The 14701-nt window shown below is 34.7% G+C and overlaps 2 protein-coding genes across 6 annotated transcripts in view; one reads left to right on the plus strand and one right to left on the minus strand.

Moving 5' to 3' along the window:
• The window catches only part of MYO6 (myosin VI), a 104854-nt gene that overhangs the window by 85621 nt on the left and 4532 nt on the right, over positions 1–14701 (plus strand). Inside the window, exons 28-34 of one of the 4 annotated variants that reach the window (XM_032104850.1) lie at positions 1066–1226; positions 4533–4562; positions 5068–5106; positions 8301–8404; positions 9660–9791; positions 11955–11981; positions 14131–14349. In XM_032104850.1, the coding sequence (XP_031960741.1) occupies positions 1066–1226; positions 4533–4562; positions 5068–5106; positions 8301–8404; positions 9660–9791; positions 11955–11981; positions 14131–14349 (712 nt within the window). The remainder of the gene's footprint in view (positions 1–1065; positions 1227–4532; positions 4563–5067; positions 5107–8300; positions 8405–9659; positions 9792–11954; positions 11982–14130; positions 14350–14701) is intronic. The other 3 variants (XM_032104851.1, XM_032104852.1, XM_032104853.1) reach the window with 3 other exon arrangements.
• IMPG1 (interphotoreceptor matrix proteoglycan 1) overlaps positions 4991–14701 on the minus strand; it is a 71708-nt gene continuing 61997 nt past the window's right edge. For both annotated transcript variants that reach the window (XM_032104859.1, XM_032104862.1), the window contains one exon: positions 4991–8471. The gene's annotated coding sequence lies outside the window, so the exon portion shown is untranslated. The remainder of the gene's footprint in view (positions 8472–14701) is intronic.

Genomic DNA, 14701 nt, shown 5'->3' on the forward strand with positions numbered 1-14701 from the left:
CTTTTTTCTTGGAGATTGCTTGGGTGACCTGGGATAGCAGTTGTAAGAGAAAAAGAACATCTATAGGGATTGTCTTTATCAATGTTTCTTTGTTTCTGAGCTGTGGATATCTGCAATGCAGAATGTAATTTACACTTTTACTTAAAAATGCTGGGTTTGGATCCAAGCAGATACATAATCCAGTAGGGTGTTTCATTCTCCCATGTACAGTTAATTTCTCATTATCTTTCCTCCTGGTGGTTGGTCTTATCAGCTAATCTAAAATGGGATTCGTAGGGTGAAGTCACTGGTGGAATTGTATAGCTTTAGTGGTGCAACTTCACAATGATGAGTGGGAAACAACTGTGTTTCCTTTATGACACCCATAAAGGCACTGCTAAAGCTTGGTGTACATGCCTTTGTAAGAATTGGATGGTCCTGTTCTACTTACTGTGCGTGCAAGGCTTTTTGTGAAGTAATTATGGTAAGCTGCTGTTGTTTGGCTCTGCAGAGGCAGTGTATTTGAATTGCTCCTGCATTGCACTAAGTTGGAAGTTTTACTGTTTGCTTAAATTCAAAGCCAGATCAGTTCCACAGAGAATTCCAGTGTCTGTCTTAATCCCTTTTCAAAATGAGCCACGGACCTATGTGCAGTGTGGTGCCTAACACAAAGTCCTGTAATGCCAAGAGCAGAATATCAAGGATGTATTGTGTTAGTGCTGTGGAGGAGTAACCATAGTCTCTGTTTCATTTGAGTTTTAATGATTCTAAAAACTTTTGTAGGCTAATTTTTGTAATAGTGAACAAAATATTTCTTTTTTTTTTTAATAAGTAATAATTACTTGGCACTTTATTTGAAGAGGTGGACAATAATGATTTGATAAACTATATGAAAACCAAGATTCAGTTTGTAGCTGTTTCATTTTTCTTGGGTCAAACTAAATACTAACAGTGTTAATTTTTCAGTTCTGTAAAGTGTACATGGTTTGAAAAGCTAATATACTACTTTGCATATTTTTCTAATATTGATTTTGTAGCATTTTGGTTTTGACTGGGTAAGGTTAAAGGTGTATTATTCTAAAACAGGCTGAAATTGAGGCTCAGCTAGCTAGAGAAAGAGAGGAGGAAACCCAGCACCAGGCAGTGCTTGAACAGGAACGTCGTGACCATGAACTTGCAATGAGAATTGCCCAGAGCGAGGCAGAACTCATCAGTGATGAAGCTCAGCTTGATTTAGGTTTGCGCAGGTACGGAGTTAAGTAGTTACATTTTCCTCTCTGTGGGTTTTGGTTTTTTTTTTTCTTCCTGTCCTGATTCCTTTAAGACTATGCTCTTGTCATTTTTATGTAACTTTGTGTTTATTAAGTGTATCAGAATGTTTTTCAAATTAACTTTTGAAATTTGTTAGAAATAGATTGCTTTTGCTTAGACTTTCTTCATTTTGCATCTTGGTACATCAGTAATTTTGTAGGTGCTTGTGATTATGACTGCAGTTCTCTTTCTGAGTTCTGACAAGGATGGCAAACTTTAAATTCTGATTTTTATGACTCATTTAAAGTAGGGAATGGAATTTCTTCAGTAGTAAGTAGTAATAAAATACATCTTCGCTAGGACTTGATGGTTCCATTTGTACAGTGAATTAGTGTGGGATTTTTTTTTTTTTTTTTTAAACAAGAAGCCCTGTTTGAATGCAGAAATAATAGTTATTTCTGGGTCATGACTGGTAAGATTTTTTCAAGTGGAATGAACATACCTAACATAGACAGGTTCAAAAATTAAATGTTCGTCTTGTTTCGTGTGAATTTTTGATGTGTCATAAGAGGAGTTTAACTTTTGATATACAGAACCTCGCTGCCTGTCCACAAAGCAACAGCTCTTAATGTGTAAAAGGTGATGCCTTAGAAGCATCTTAGAAGTTCCGGTAAAAATGGTACTTATTGGTCAAGTTGCATAAAGGTACCTATGAACATGATTGCATGACTTCATTAGTACTACTCAGTTTGTTGTTGTTGAAATGGGTGAAAGAAAATCTGGTATGGAATTTCAAACTCCCAGATGTGTTCCATTTGCTACCCAATTTTATCTAGATGTATACTTTTCTTTTAATAACCGTATGCCTACTTGAGATAGGTGTTGTTTTTTTTTTTTTTTCCTCCATGTACAATACTGACTTTTAGACAGTTCCACTGAAATAGTTGTGGTTTTCCCCTCAGTTCTACAGTAGCTGTGATATTGTCTCCGATGAGACTGACATGCTCAAATTCACAGAATCAGAATGGTTTGTGTTGGAAGGGGACCTTGAAGATGATCTCGTTCCAACCTCCTGCCATGGGCAGGGACACCTTCCACTAAACCAGGTAGATCAGAGCCCCATCCAGCCTGGTCTTGAGCACCTTCAGGGATGGGGCATCCACAGCTTCCCTGGGCAGCCTTTCCAGTGCTTCACCACTTTTCCTGTCTGGATTTTGGTGCAATACTTTGAAGGTAAACACAAAGTCACTCTAATGTTGTGACCTGGCAGAGTTCTCTTAAATATGAAAGAAAGGAGGCAATAGACAAGAAGAGCTCAGAGAATTCACTCACTTTTCTGTCAGTGAAGCTCTAATCTCCAGATTAGAGTGTTTCTCTAACACTCCAGTAGAGTGTTTCCTACTGCTCAGAGGTGATTTGACATTGGTATTTCTTGTGTAATCCCAGAATGGATGGTGAACTAACTAAGTGTCATTGTAACTCTTTGACTGCCAGTTTCTCTCTGCTGTGTAGCTAGTGGTAGGAGATTGAAGACTCTTCTGAATGGCTGGAGAGTGCTGAATCGTCTGAACATGTTAGCATAGGGATGTAAATCCTTCCTTGAACAAGATAATGCCTAAATCTAGAAAAAATAATAGATTTTTCTGCTTACATGAGATTTTTTTTATCTCATTGGCAAATTGTTTTCCCTTCTGTTTCTAATGTCTACTTCAAATAGTTTAAAGCATATTAAAAACCTGAATAGAATACTTTTAATTTAATTTTTGATTTGATTTTATTTTGGTTTGTTTAAAACCAAAATACTAAAACATTCCCCAGACTCCAGAATATTCTACTGAAATCAGAGGATAGATTTTCATGTAATTTCAGGAGTTGGCTTAAAGGTAGGAGCTATGGAAATTCAGTGAAATTAAAACTATTGGTTAAAACAAAATACACAATTTAATAATTAAATAGTAAATGCTTCGGGCTTATTTTATATAATGCCAATCAAAATTTTACCAGAGTCTAAAGAAGTTCTAGTCTGCCATCTTCCACATTTGAGGCTGACATATTACATATATGTGATGCACTAAAATAATTTACTTTTATATTAGTATATATACCTTTTCTGTTAAATTTTGCTGTAGTAAGATAAAGCATGTATGACTTTGTACTGAATTCATGCAGTGTGCTGGTTCTGCAGTGTTTTCACACAGTTTTATAAAAAATGGTTTTCATGCTCACATATTGGCATGAATAAAAGGGTATTTTCCATTGTATGGTGCTAACTGTGGAGTAAAACGAGTAAGAAAAAGGGGATTTTATGTGCTTATTTTTAAGGAAGATGTGACACTTTAGTGTTGTCATATTTGAACATGACTAGCCTCTACTTTATTTTTTTTCTCCTCAATACCTTGCTGCATTCACCGTTAGCTTTCATAGGTATTTCAGGGTGTGTAAGTATTAGCAGTTTCCTTGAAAAATCTATTTGTTGGCTTCTGTTAAGAAGAAAAGTTGGTTGTTCTGGTAGCAGATTCAGCATTTTCATTCATGCTTATTCTGTGCTGGATCTGCTGGACCTTGCCTAGCTTTATCCAATTTTACTACTCGTCCGCAGTTTGAAAGGATGTGTAATAATTGATTTACTGCACCTGGGGGTAAATTAACAGTAGTGCTTAGCACTCAAGGAAAAAAATAATTTAAATAATAGGTATGTGCTTTCAACTGGGCAGTGTTTTCCTGTGGCTTATTGAAACATACAGTATGGCATATAACACCAAAAGAAGCTAGTCTCAGAGAGTGTTGTGAGTGTATATGTTCTGGGTGTTGCATCAGAACAATCCAGAAAAGTCCTAATTTGTAGCATGTTTAGTGCTACGTGTGTCCACCTGTGGGTTTCCAGTATAGCCGATAGACTCAGTGTCTGTCCACAGCTTGCAGGAAGAGCATCTGTCCTGTTCCCAGAGTAGCTACAGGAGGATTGCTGCTATTTCTTGTGATACGCTTATCCAAGCATGAAATACATGAGTAGCATGTCTCAAAGTCTGATTTTGAAAGATCAGACAGGGAAGAAAGGCTGGTGGAAGTTTTCACTTGTGCATTTTTTTTCTAGATTGTAATTTCAGTCATCATTGAATGCAAAAGTTGGGGTGGAAAAAAGGTCTATATAATCAGTCAAAAAATAATAATAAAAAAATTCATAAGATAATAAAGAAGATGTGAGAGAGCAGGAAATGCTATGACCCACCTTTTCTCACTTCAGATTATTGGACTATTAACTAGGCAGTAGTCTGTCTAACATAAATGTCTTCTATTTGCAGAGCCAATGGAACAAAGCCACAAATGACTGCGTATGGCATTTTTTTCCATTTGAATGCTTTAATAGATAAAAGCCACACTAATTAATCAAAAGAAATTGATATTGTCCTCTTATATACTAATACCCCAGCGTAATCTTTATTAGTATGCATCTGGAATGTCTAAATCAGTTTGTAATACCTTATATTCACTACTTTGCTTATGTCTAATAAACCCTTTAATAATCAAATATACCTAATAATATATATTCAAAAATTATTATATAATTGTTGTAAAGTTGTTCACATACCATCCATTTTTCACTGCCCTGTGTGATTTATTGCTCTTTACAGAATCAGGACTCTGTGTGTGTGTGTGTGTATGTGTATATATGTATATATATATGTGTGTGTGTGTATGGAAATAATTTAAAATACGTAGCCATTTCCTGTGCACTTCATTTAACTTCAGTTTGATTGTCAAGAGACTTTCACAGTTATAAAGGCTGTTTTTATATCAATATATTTGGTTTATGCTCATTTACCAATTTTCTTGTAGGGAACAAATGGCCACTGAAATGTCAGCAATATTGTCTAGGTAGGTGAGGAGATATAATACCAGTGAATCAATCATTTTATAAAAACAAATCACACATGAAGTGGGTTGAATTATTATGGAATTAAAAGTAATGGAATCTGGTTTTACTTAAGTGATAAGAAGATACACAAATTATATCTTTCAGGTAAATTTCCTTTACCAATATTCTTTTTTTCACCAATTATTTTTCAGCTATTTTAATTGATTATATTAAAAAAGAATAAAAATAGTTCACCTACTCCGTTATTTTGTGTAATTTTGTTAAAGTTTTCCTAGCTTTCTTCTCTTTTCACCTATGTGATAATAGAACACAAGGCTCCACATCTTTTAAAGGCATATTTCTACAGATTCAGCACAGAGTTAATGAAATTATTTAATACTAATGTAACTGTTTGGGCTTCTAGTAAGAAAATATTCAAATTAGAGTTCCCATAAAATAAAAGCAGTTTTGAAAATTACCATGGTAAGAGCATATTAAAAACCCTCTTAAGATTTCCAGACAGTTTTCTTGAATTTCTTCTGAGATTTCTTGAATGGTAATGGAAGATTTTATGCACAGTGAAGAAGGAAAAATAAATGCAGGTGTTGGTCTGAATATAGTAGTTGGTAAAATACTAATTCTCTGTTCAAAGGAATTTTTATGATTGTCTTCCATATCAGCAAGTAATTAGAAAGTGTTTTCTGCAACTTAAGGGCAGAAATTACATCAGACATTGATTTTATGTAGCTTACAGAAGACGAAAAATTGTTTAGAATTTTTAAAAGTGAATCTGTTATTAAACAAGTTACTAAGCTATGTATATATAGTCTGAAGATGATCATTCTCACATGTTTGATGGGTTTTCTAGTGGTAGCATGGATAATTGGAATGCAGCTGGTAACTAAATTTTTTTCCTGCGGTGTTATTTTAAGAATAGGAATAAACCACATTGTGCGTAATTAAAGTAGCATGTCAATTTAAAGTTGTATTGCGTATAGTGAGTGACACAGTTTCAATGACAGTGGCCAATTTTTAATGTACTAAAAAATGGCAAAACTTTGAGGCAAAATCAGAGGCTCTGTGTTTTTGTGGAATTCAAAATGAAATACCTCTTACTACGTGCTTGTTTAACTAAATTTGTCTCACTTTTCATACGCTGGAAACTTTTGACATGAGACCGATCTTTTGTATTTTTAGTCTGAAAATACTGTTTATGATACATAACTCTCATATGGAGCAGTGAAGATTGAATGTCAAGTGTGATGCTCCTCTTACTGCCAGACTGTTATGCTTAAAGTCATGTAGAAAACAAGTAAGTGATCTTCAGAGTGCAGAGTAGTACCCTAATAGAAAGACTAAGCCAGTCAATTGGATTAGCATTCTTAAAGATTACTAGTTTAACTAGAGATCGTACAGCCTAGTTCTGCTGCTCGGAATTAGGTAGCAAACTCTTAGAGTGGTGGGTAGTGTTGTTAAATAAGGAAAATCCTTAGGATTTGTCAAATTAGGTTCAAGAAGGTTAGACACCAGGCAGCGGAAATTATTTATCAGCAATCCTTAATGTCCTACAGGAAATGCCAATAATAACAAAATATTGAAGTATATATTTTGAAGGAGTTTGTTTTTTTGTTTTACACTCAGTGCTAAGTGAGAGTCCGTTTTTAAGTCGAACTTCTCACATACTCTAACTGGAAGCTGTGTATGGACTCGGATTAGTAGTGTGAGTAGGCATTAAGCTGCTACTGCAACAGTAAGGTTCTGTAGTTTTAATTATACTGAAGAGATGGTTCAGTTAAGAAGAACGTTTGGTTTATTCAATGAAATTTAAATTGCATTTGTTATCTCTGCTTTCAAAACTGCTGTATCTGCATAAAGAAAAATTTCAGGTAATAATAGTTATTTATAATCTAGTAATTAAAAAAGGAAAATAAACATAAAACTTTGCAGTACCACATGAGACCTTCATGGAAAAATAAATGTTAAAATAATATTCACTAGATTATACCTATTGTAATAATGTGCCTGTCCCATAGAGATATTACTGCACAAACAGACCTTCCAATGAAAAGGCCTGGTTTCATCTTCTTGCATCAAGAACTTTGCTACCCTGTTAACGATTTAGTTTCTTTTGAACAAATTCACTCAGATCCTGAAATAATTCAATTTATGTTCTTAGTCCTGAGCAGAGGTTGGTAAAATCATGTGTCTGTTCTTGAATTCCTTAGTGTTTAAAAGGTGTGCAGATCGCCACTGAAAGTTGCAATGTTTTGAACTTACTTTACAGGCAAATAATCCACAGGAAGTTTGCCATTCCCGAGGGAGGGTTCTTCCACTTATCCGTACCATACTTCTTGGGAAAAAAAGTAAATTCAGGCGTATCTTTACATGTAATGTTCATTTTGTACATGGAAACCTTTACATTTTCTTAAAGATTATTGAGATTTTAGTAATAATTTCTCACTTGCATTTGCTGTTGACTTACTTGTGTATTACCTACATGGTGAAGTCTTTTTGCCTTTGGAAAACACGAGGTTTGGATGAGTCTCTTTTTTACTGGTCAGTAAAAAAGTGGTCTTTTTTACCGTGGTATTTCTTGGTGATCAGTATCATCACCCCCAACCCCAGAATAAATATTGCTGTTATCAGGTAGCCACTGTACAGTGAATATAGAATTAATTTGGTTTCTTATCTTAAGTTAGGTATTTGTCAAAGAGACTATTTTCTCAAGCTTTGGAACAAGGATTTTGTCCTAGACCAATTTTAAATAGAAGAGGAAAGGCCTTTTCTTCCATTTTCTACTTCAGAAATAGTTTTCCTTGTCTGTTTTTTGAATGGAACTAAAAATGTCTATGGTCAGTCTTTGTTTTCTGCGTCTTGGTCGGCACTAAGTAAAATGTACATCAGTGTGGGATGAGATAGACTATGTGTCTTTTCATACATGAACAGTATTAATGACAATTCCTTTTAATCTCTAGGAGACCAGTCAGATTACGATATGATTTTGTGCATAAAATATATTTTCATTTTCTCTTAATAATTTGAACATCTTGAAAATAATGTGGTATTTTGCCTTAGAATTCAGTCCGTCTGCTACTGGTCTGCATGGTAATAAGCATATGATGCATTGTTGATCATGGGCTCTCTTCCTCTTCTTAAAACAATTCCTGTTTAATACTTGAGAAAAAAAACATATATATTTTTAAAACAATTGTAGGGGTCCTGCAGTGCAAGCCACAAAAGCTGCTGCTGGTACTAAGAAGCATGATCTCAGTAAGTGGAAATATGCAGAGCTTCGTGATACAATCAACACATCCTGTGGTAAGTGGTTTTTTCGGATTTGCGAAAGAGTTCAAGTTGTAGTTATATGAAAGGTGTTACTTTCTTCCTATAACAAAGAAAAAGATTTTATTTAAATTAGTGAATAAAAAATTATTTACAAAGAGTTCTCTTACCCCCAAAAGAACAATACATGAAGCTGTTTCCATATTAAAGAAACAGAATTTCCATTGTTATGTCTTGTAGGTATTATATATTTATGATATTAAACTGCTTGGGCCATAAAATACATGTTGTAACTTCTTAATTACGTTCACTCAGTTTGATATACTTACACAGAGGGAATAATAGTTATTATGCTTTATCTAGAATTTGCATGTTCTAAGAAATTTTTATTATCGCTTTTTGCTGTCACCAGATCACAAAGAAAGCAAAAATGTCATGTAAAATACAGTGTAAAAATATTTTCTGTCTTAGATATTCATGTCATTCTTTAATTTTCAAAATGTGTAACTTCTTTTGGCAAGCTTACAGTGGGCATTAATCACTTTACCCTCAATGCTATGAAGATAGAAACAGATAAGAATTATTCCTTTTTTAGATATTACTGTTTCTTCCTGCTTCCTATTGAAAGCAGGTGGTTAATTTCTTATTTAAGATCACTCAGAATTTCTTCCTGGATGTAGAAATTGGAAACAAATTCTACCTCTTTTACTGTTTTTACATATGCAAGACTAGAGCAACATTTTCAGCTATATAGGTGGTGCAGTCTGTGTAGGCTTGGAGTTCAAGCCAACTTGGATACTTTTAGATGACTAATGAAAAAGCCTTGTCATCATTCAGTCTCTCAGTATAATGAAATTCAGAAAAATTAGAATAGGTAAAAAAGAATGCAAATCTGAGCAGTCAAATTGCTGTTTTTCTTTATTTTCCGTTGCAGAAATAAAGTTCAGTGGTGCAATTTTATTTTTTTTTTATTGTTTCTGTTCTACTTGTGTTTTGATCCTGTCAACAGAAATATTTGTAGCATTTCACTGCTCCAAATGTCCCAGTACAACAGCTACTTTGGGGACTGCCTTAAAGCAGAAAAGGATACATCAAACTCTGAGGGACTTTCTGGGCCATTAAACACAGGCCCTGTGCTGCAGAGAATGAGGGTTTTATATATTACATTGTAGCGTATTAGTGTTACTGCTTGATCGCAAATCATGTATCTATCAATATAGAAAAGCATTTAATAAATAATTCTTCTGACTTTTCTCACTCATGCCTTCTCCTTCTCCTTTTTTTGGGATAGATATTGAACTCTTGGCAGCTTGCAGAGAAGAGTTCCACCGAAGGCTAAAGGTGTATCATGCTTGGAAATCCAAGAATAAGAAACGCAATGCAGAAACAGAACAGCGTGCTCCCAAATCAGTCACAGACTATGGTGAGGAGAGATAATTTTGTACTTATAATAATTTTTCTGATAATATTCTAAAGAAAACATTTCTAGAATGAATTTTTGGTTTGCTAGGTTGAAGAAACTTGGAATTTTTAAGAGTGTTTTTATGTTGATTTAAAGTAAATATTTTGGAAAGATTGAAACTGGCAAATTCTTCAGAGAAATTAAAATTCTTTTGGTAGACTCAGCTACTTGTGCTGAACAGCTCTCTGTTAAAACCTTTTCTCACATCCAGCTGACATCTGTTAAAAAGAGCTCTTGATCTACTGATGCAGTTGCTGGCATTTTTGTTAAATGTTCATTGCTGTGCTACTTTATTATTTCATAATATATAGCTATGTAGACACAGATGTAGATAAGTTTAAAAGGTGCTAATAATAATTCTGTTTTTTACATCACTGCTTACATACATCATGTTACATCCTCTTTTAAAAATTCCCTGAGTGTTGATACTGCAATTTTGGCTCATGGGGTGGCAAACCTTGCGTAGACCCTGCTTTCTATTTAAACCCTCATTCTACTGATTTCACAGATGGGTCTTCATTGTCAAAGCAACACACTAATCAGAGTTACTGCCTTTCACATGCATCAAGAAAGTGTAGGAGTTTTACTGCCAGACCTGAAAATGCCGTATCCAGCTTCTGGAGTGATATTAACAGAGTGGACTGTTACTCTTTTCCCAACATCCCTCCTCAAAGTCCAGTGATTGTCTGTTATAAAAGGAATCTAAGAAATTTAAAGAATCACAGTAAATGCATGGAATGATTTAATCAGATCATTCCTGCTGTCTTCTGGTTCCGTGATATTTGTGTTCCTGCCACACAGTTCATGGGAGAGACAAAGGAAGGGGAAGATGGGGAGAAAGTGCTCTCCCCAAAGTCACATGAGCCTGAGATTAAGGCATTGTCGTGGGACATGGAGAATGAAGATCTCAGAGTATGCAGGTGCCCTATGTACTCTCAGCCCATGTACAAAGGCATCTCCTTTCCTCTTGATTCATTTACTTGAGTTATGCATTGCTTGAGCATTACCTGAGTTTGAGGTTTTCAGGGAACTTTAGTATGGATATGTGGCAGGTGAAATCTGGACCCCTGGAGAAGATATTATCAAAGAATAGGTCCTTGTGTCTGAAATGTGGTGGTGCTTAAGAAAGCTTGTGACTGAAATGGCAGGAAAAGACATTTGAAGCACTTCTGCAAAGTGGTAAATTGCTTTGAATTTGAGCTCGCAAGTTCTCTCTGGAGTTAAATGGGTAAAATATTCATACACAGTATTGCTGATGGGAAGTATCACACAGCAGATGATCTTTGGATTTTTGCACACAAAGGTGGGAATATTCATGTTCTCATCTCATTTATTCAGACATTTGCTGCGTTCTTTTCAGTGTTTTTCATTGCATTTTTTTACCTCTATTGAAATATGGCATCATATTTCTGAATAAGAGGACCATGCAGTTCAGAAGAAAATGATAGTGACCTTTAGAGACTCTTCATGTCAGTATAATTCTTCCTATTGCAAATAATTATACTACGTGGGCATTTCACATATATATATTATAGTGATCTGAAAAGGTAGTAAGAAGGAATTCTGATTTCTTAGGTGTTTAAGCTAAAAGTCTTTCTGGTGTCAGTGGATGTGTGCTTCAAATGATGTAGTTTATTCTTTCCATTTCTTCAGTGATTTAATGTAATTTTACAGTATCCTTTAATGTAATTTTATAAGTATCCTTAATTAAATTCATGCATTCAGTATAGAAGCTACACACTGATTGATATATTATTGTTGGAATAGACAGGTTTGGTATTGACAGAGGTCTGGAAGTTTTTTTTCTAGCAGAAATGTCAAAAATGAAAAGTACTACATTAATTAACTAGCAGATTTGTCACAGCAGTCTGTGCTTAGCATGTATACCACTGAGGCTTTGTAACAGGCATCGCAAATTATTGAAGTGATTAATTTCAAGGTTAAATCCTAATGAAAATAGAAGTAGAAAATGAGTAGAAATACTTAGAATCTGTGTTTATTTTGTAACTAGAATTCCCATTTGTCTGTCATCAGCATTGGTGAAAAATGTTGAAGTAATGAAACCATAACTTATAAAGGATCAGCACTTTTGTGTTTTGTTCAACATGTAATATTTGTTCACAGATTTTGCACCATTTTTGAGCAACTCAAGTAAGTGAGGAGATGGTTGTTTAAGCTAACTTTGAAGAATAGGAACGCTTGAGAGCTCTATACTAACATTGATTGATCCAGTGTTTTGCTACACAAGTACATAGAAGTTAATAGTAAAATAAAAAAAAAATTACAATTCGACAGTGTTATTCATCTGATAGTACTTACACATTATTCTAGTAATTTACAAATGTACTTGTCTTCATGAAATCCTACCCATTTGAGGAGTCATGGGAAGGGAGAGTGAAATAACCTTCTTATGTAAATTTTTGGAAGGTATAATCTCCTGTGTTTTTCCACACCCCCCATGAAATAACATTCTTGTTCTAACTTTTTTTTTTTATTGTCTGCACATGGCTTTTTGTTGTAGCAAAACTCTGGAATCAACTTAATATAACAACTGTTTTCCTAGCACACAAACTAACATTCAGGTGATGGTTTCTTCTGAATAAAGAAGTTCTCTACAGTTCTGTAGCCCTGAGTAGAGGCTACATTGGCGGCTTAGCATTCCTGTCCTCTAGATTTGCCCTTGGATTTAGATATGCTTAGGGGTAGAAATGAGCCTTAGCAATTACCATTGCAGTGCCAAAAGTATTTGACAATATTAAAGCACTGATCTGCTGGGATAAATGTTCAGATAATTTGTAGAAAATAGAATTAGTTTTTTATAAACTCTGTCTCCCTGTAAGGTATGTGTTTTATCAGAGTTGATATATAAAAGTAGCATTCACCTGTTAAAATCTGTGTTTTTTTCTTCTATGTTTATTGTTTCTGCATACATAAAAAAAAGGAGATTTGATTTGTGTAACACATGGGGGTTTTCAAGGTTCTGCTCTTCAAGTTTAGAAAAACTATTTTTGCTTGAATCTAAAGAGAAGAAATTTCAAGGTGCAGTTGTATTAGTCTGTATTAGTCCTGTTCATGACTGTAAAAATACATTAGTAAAAGTGATTGTCATTTTTCATAATATTAAATATGAGCTCAAAACTTACCTTTGTTGCTGAACAGACAAGGAAAAAATTGGAATTCACTTTAATTACCTTTTATGCTGAAACATGCAACTGTTAATACTGATTTTCTTTTGTAGAGATGGTAAAGGTTCTTAAAGAGGGTATTTGTAACAGTGGGGTAAACCACTAAAACAAGATCAGTCACAAACGTTTGGGCAGTCATTAAAGGAAAAGATTTTGCCTTTAAGAGCATTTAGTATTTAAAACTAATTATGATAGTGTATATGTAAGGTTAAGAAGGTTGATCATTTGATAAATTAATGTAGAGAGTATGTGCTTTTATTTGAAAGCAAGTTTCTCTCCAGAGTCTGAAATATGTGGAACTCAGTCCAAAACTGTGTATGGAAAATATTTACCAAAAACATGTATGAAGCTTGAAAAAATTTCATGTAACTTTCTCCTTTAGAAGTTTGGTCAGTTGATCTGAAATAAAGTCAGTTGGTCTGAAATAAAGAATTCCTTGAAAAAAGAAAGCAGCCAGAAATTAGCTCTAATGGGAGATTTTGACATACAGAAGTCTAGGCAGAAAATTGTTTGGTGGCAGCCTTGTAATAAGCAGTATTTATTGTCAACATTCCTATTAACAAATTAGTAATTTCTAACAGTATCCTTTTGTGTTGACTGTCAAACATTATCAAGTGATGCTTTGTATGCTTGTAACTGAAAATGCTTCTGTGCACTGTGACCTTGTTTTTTACAAAGAAATGGACTGACCTAAAGCAATTAATGATAAATGTTTCTGGTTGGTAAGAAATGTTATATGGGAAGTTTTACCTTGCATATTGATTTAAAGCAGAATGCGTTATTTTATTTACTTTGTTTTGTCTAAACATGCCATTCAGCAACATGGAGATACAGTAGTTAACATGAGCCTTTTCTGACCACTGTTCTAGCTGTTGTGATTAACAGAATGCACATTATGTGAGATGGGAGTACTTTTTAGGTTTGCTGAGACTTAGATAACCTTGAATTCAGAGAGAATCTCTTGAGTTTTGGCAGGAGTTTATTTGTTTTCTTGTTTGTTTTGTTGTTTTGTTTGCTTGTTGTCTAATTTGCTGATTAATAAAGCAAGTATTATGGCTTTCTTGTTTTCTAATTGTTTTGTTTGCTTATTTTTGGGGGAATTTTTTGTATGATAGCCCAACAGAACCCCACAGCCCAGCTACCAGGCAGACAACAAGAGATTGAAATAAACAGACAACAGCGCTACTTCCGCATTCCCTTCATCCGCCCTGCAGACCAGTACAAAGACCCCCAGAACAAGAAGAAGGGCTGGTGGTATGCACACTTTGATGGGCCCTGGATTGCTCGGCAGATGGAGCTTCACCCTGACAAGGCACCCATTCTGCTTGTAGCGGGTAGGCATTGAAAGCATAATTGGAACTTTGAAAAGGTTCAGGGTTGATAACGAACCTTAGAAAAAGAGGCTAAGGTTACAAGTTTTTCTTTTTTTTTTCCCTCCAGTTCTTATCTGGGCAGGATTTGAGTATTTGGCACTGCTGTTGATGGTGGCCGAATGTTTAAGATGTATCATTTGTAGATGTAACTGGCTACATGTTTTACATACTTCAATTTGGGAAGCCATAGACATAGTGGGAATACAATTATAAAGGGTTTTATTATTAGGAGTCCTCAGACTACTCATTGAACTGGAGACAGCGTGAAGATAAAACATCACAATTTATCTGGGAAAGGTGATAGCAACCTTGA

The sequence above is a fragment of the Corvus moneduloides genome, chromosome 3, assembly GCF_009650955.1.
Source record: "Corvus moneduloides isolate bCorMon1 chromosome 3, bCorMon1.pri, whole genome shotgun sequence".
Lineage (NCBI taxonomy): Eukaryota > Metazoa > Chordata > Aves > Passeriformes > Corvidae > Corvus > Corvus moneduloides.